This window comes from Geospiza fortis, unplaced genomic scaffold (assembly GCF_000277835.1).
Source record: "Geospiza fortis unplaced genomic scaffold, GeoFor_1.0 scaffold55, whole genome shotgun sequence".
In the NCBI taxonomy this organism is placed as follows: Eukaryota; Metazoa; Chordata; class Aves; order Passeriformes; family Thraupidae; genus Geospiza; species Geospiza fortis.
This window is the reverse complement of record NW_005054308.1, coordinates 6,174,184-6,175,353: the sequence shown is the minus strand read 5'-3', so window position 1 is coordinate 6,175,353 and position 1,170 is coordinate 6,174,184. Positions and strand designations below refer to the sequence as shown.

General features: G+C 59.5%; 1 protein-coding gene across 1 annotated transcript in view; it reads right to left on the bottom strand.

The window, feature by feature from the left end:
* The window catches only part of GPX3 (glutathione peroxidase 3), a 2,547-nt gene that overhangs the window by 424 nt on the left and 953 nt on the right, over positions 1-1,170 (bottom strand). Inside the window, exons 2-5 of the mRNA XM_005418740.2 lie at positions 952-1,105; positions 637-754; positions 382-481; positions 1-291 (exon numbers count right to left, since the gene is read on the bottom strand). The exon at positions 1-291 is cut by the window's left edge and continues 424 nt beyond it. Coding sequence (XP_005418797.2) covers positions 70-291; positions 382-481; positions 637-754; positions 952-1,105 — 594 coding nt within the window. The 3' untranslated portion in view covers positions 1-69. The remainder of the gene's footprint in view (positions 292-381; positions 482-636; positions 755-951; positions 1,106-1,170) is intronic.

The window sequence follows — 1,170 nt, the reverse complement described above, 5'->3', positions numbered from 1 at the left end:
CATCTGGGGAGGGAATGGAATGGGAAGCTGACAGGGGGATGCTGGCCCTCAAGCCAGCAGCCTGAGGCTCTACTGGTCATCATGGTTCTCCTGCTGCCGCCGCCTCAGGTAGGTCATGATGTTCTTCTTCACTACAGCAATGTTGGTGCGATGGTACCAGCGCATGACGGGCACACCCTCGGGGCTCACCAGGAACTTCTCGAAGTTCCACTTGATGTCATGGATCCGCAGAGGCTCCCAGAAGAGCCTGTTGGGGTTCCCAAAGTCCTCCACCACGGGGGGACAGGCGTTCTGCAATGGGGAGCCAATGCGTCACTGCCTTACCCCTCCAGAAAGCAAACTGGGTCTGTCCCCCTCATCTCCCCTTGCCATAGCACCCACCTTCAGGAAGGTGAAGATCTTCTGCTCCTTGGCCCCGTTCACGTCACCTTTCTGGAACAGCTGGAAGTTGGGAACAAAGCCACCTCCTGGCCGGACATACCTACAAGGCGGGGAGCAGGGTGTTGTGCAATGGACAGCTCTGGGTGCTTGCACAGGGGTGGTGACAGGACCCCAAACCCCTTGTTTGGGTCCAGAGGCAGCAGCTGCAGCCTCTGCTCCCACTGCTGGGGGAGAGGGGTGTCCCACGGTACTCACTTAAGCGCAGGGAGGATCTCTGAGTTCTGGCCGGGTTCCTGCTTCCCAAATTGGTTGGAGGGGAAACCGAGGACTACGAGCCCCTCGTTTCTCAGCTCATCTTGTAGTGCATTCAGTTCTGTGTGCAAGAAGAGCCAGAAGTGGGTTAACAGAGGGCTGGGCACACCTCCACACCTGCAGTTACCATCTGGGACCATTCCAGCCAGGCCAGGCCCTGGGGAGCAGGCATTAACCCTTTCCCCAGCTCCCCGAAGCAGAATGGACCATGGAGCCGTGCCCTGACCCTGAGGTGCCTGTGCCCTGCAGGGCCCTTACCAACATACTGCAGTGTCAGGCCTCAGTATGTGGCTACGTTGACGAAGAGCACTGTCTTGCCCTTGTACCTCTCGAAGGGGATGTACTCGTCCCCATCGATGGTCAGGGCCCCGTAGTTGTAGATGGTGTCGTTCACCGACGGGTAGCACTCCACCTGTGGGGCGAGGAGCATCCCATGGGAGCGGGCTTGGGGCTGCCAGCCACCCCCATCCCCACGGC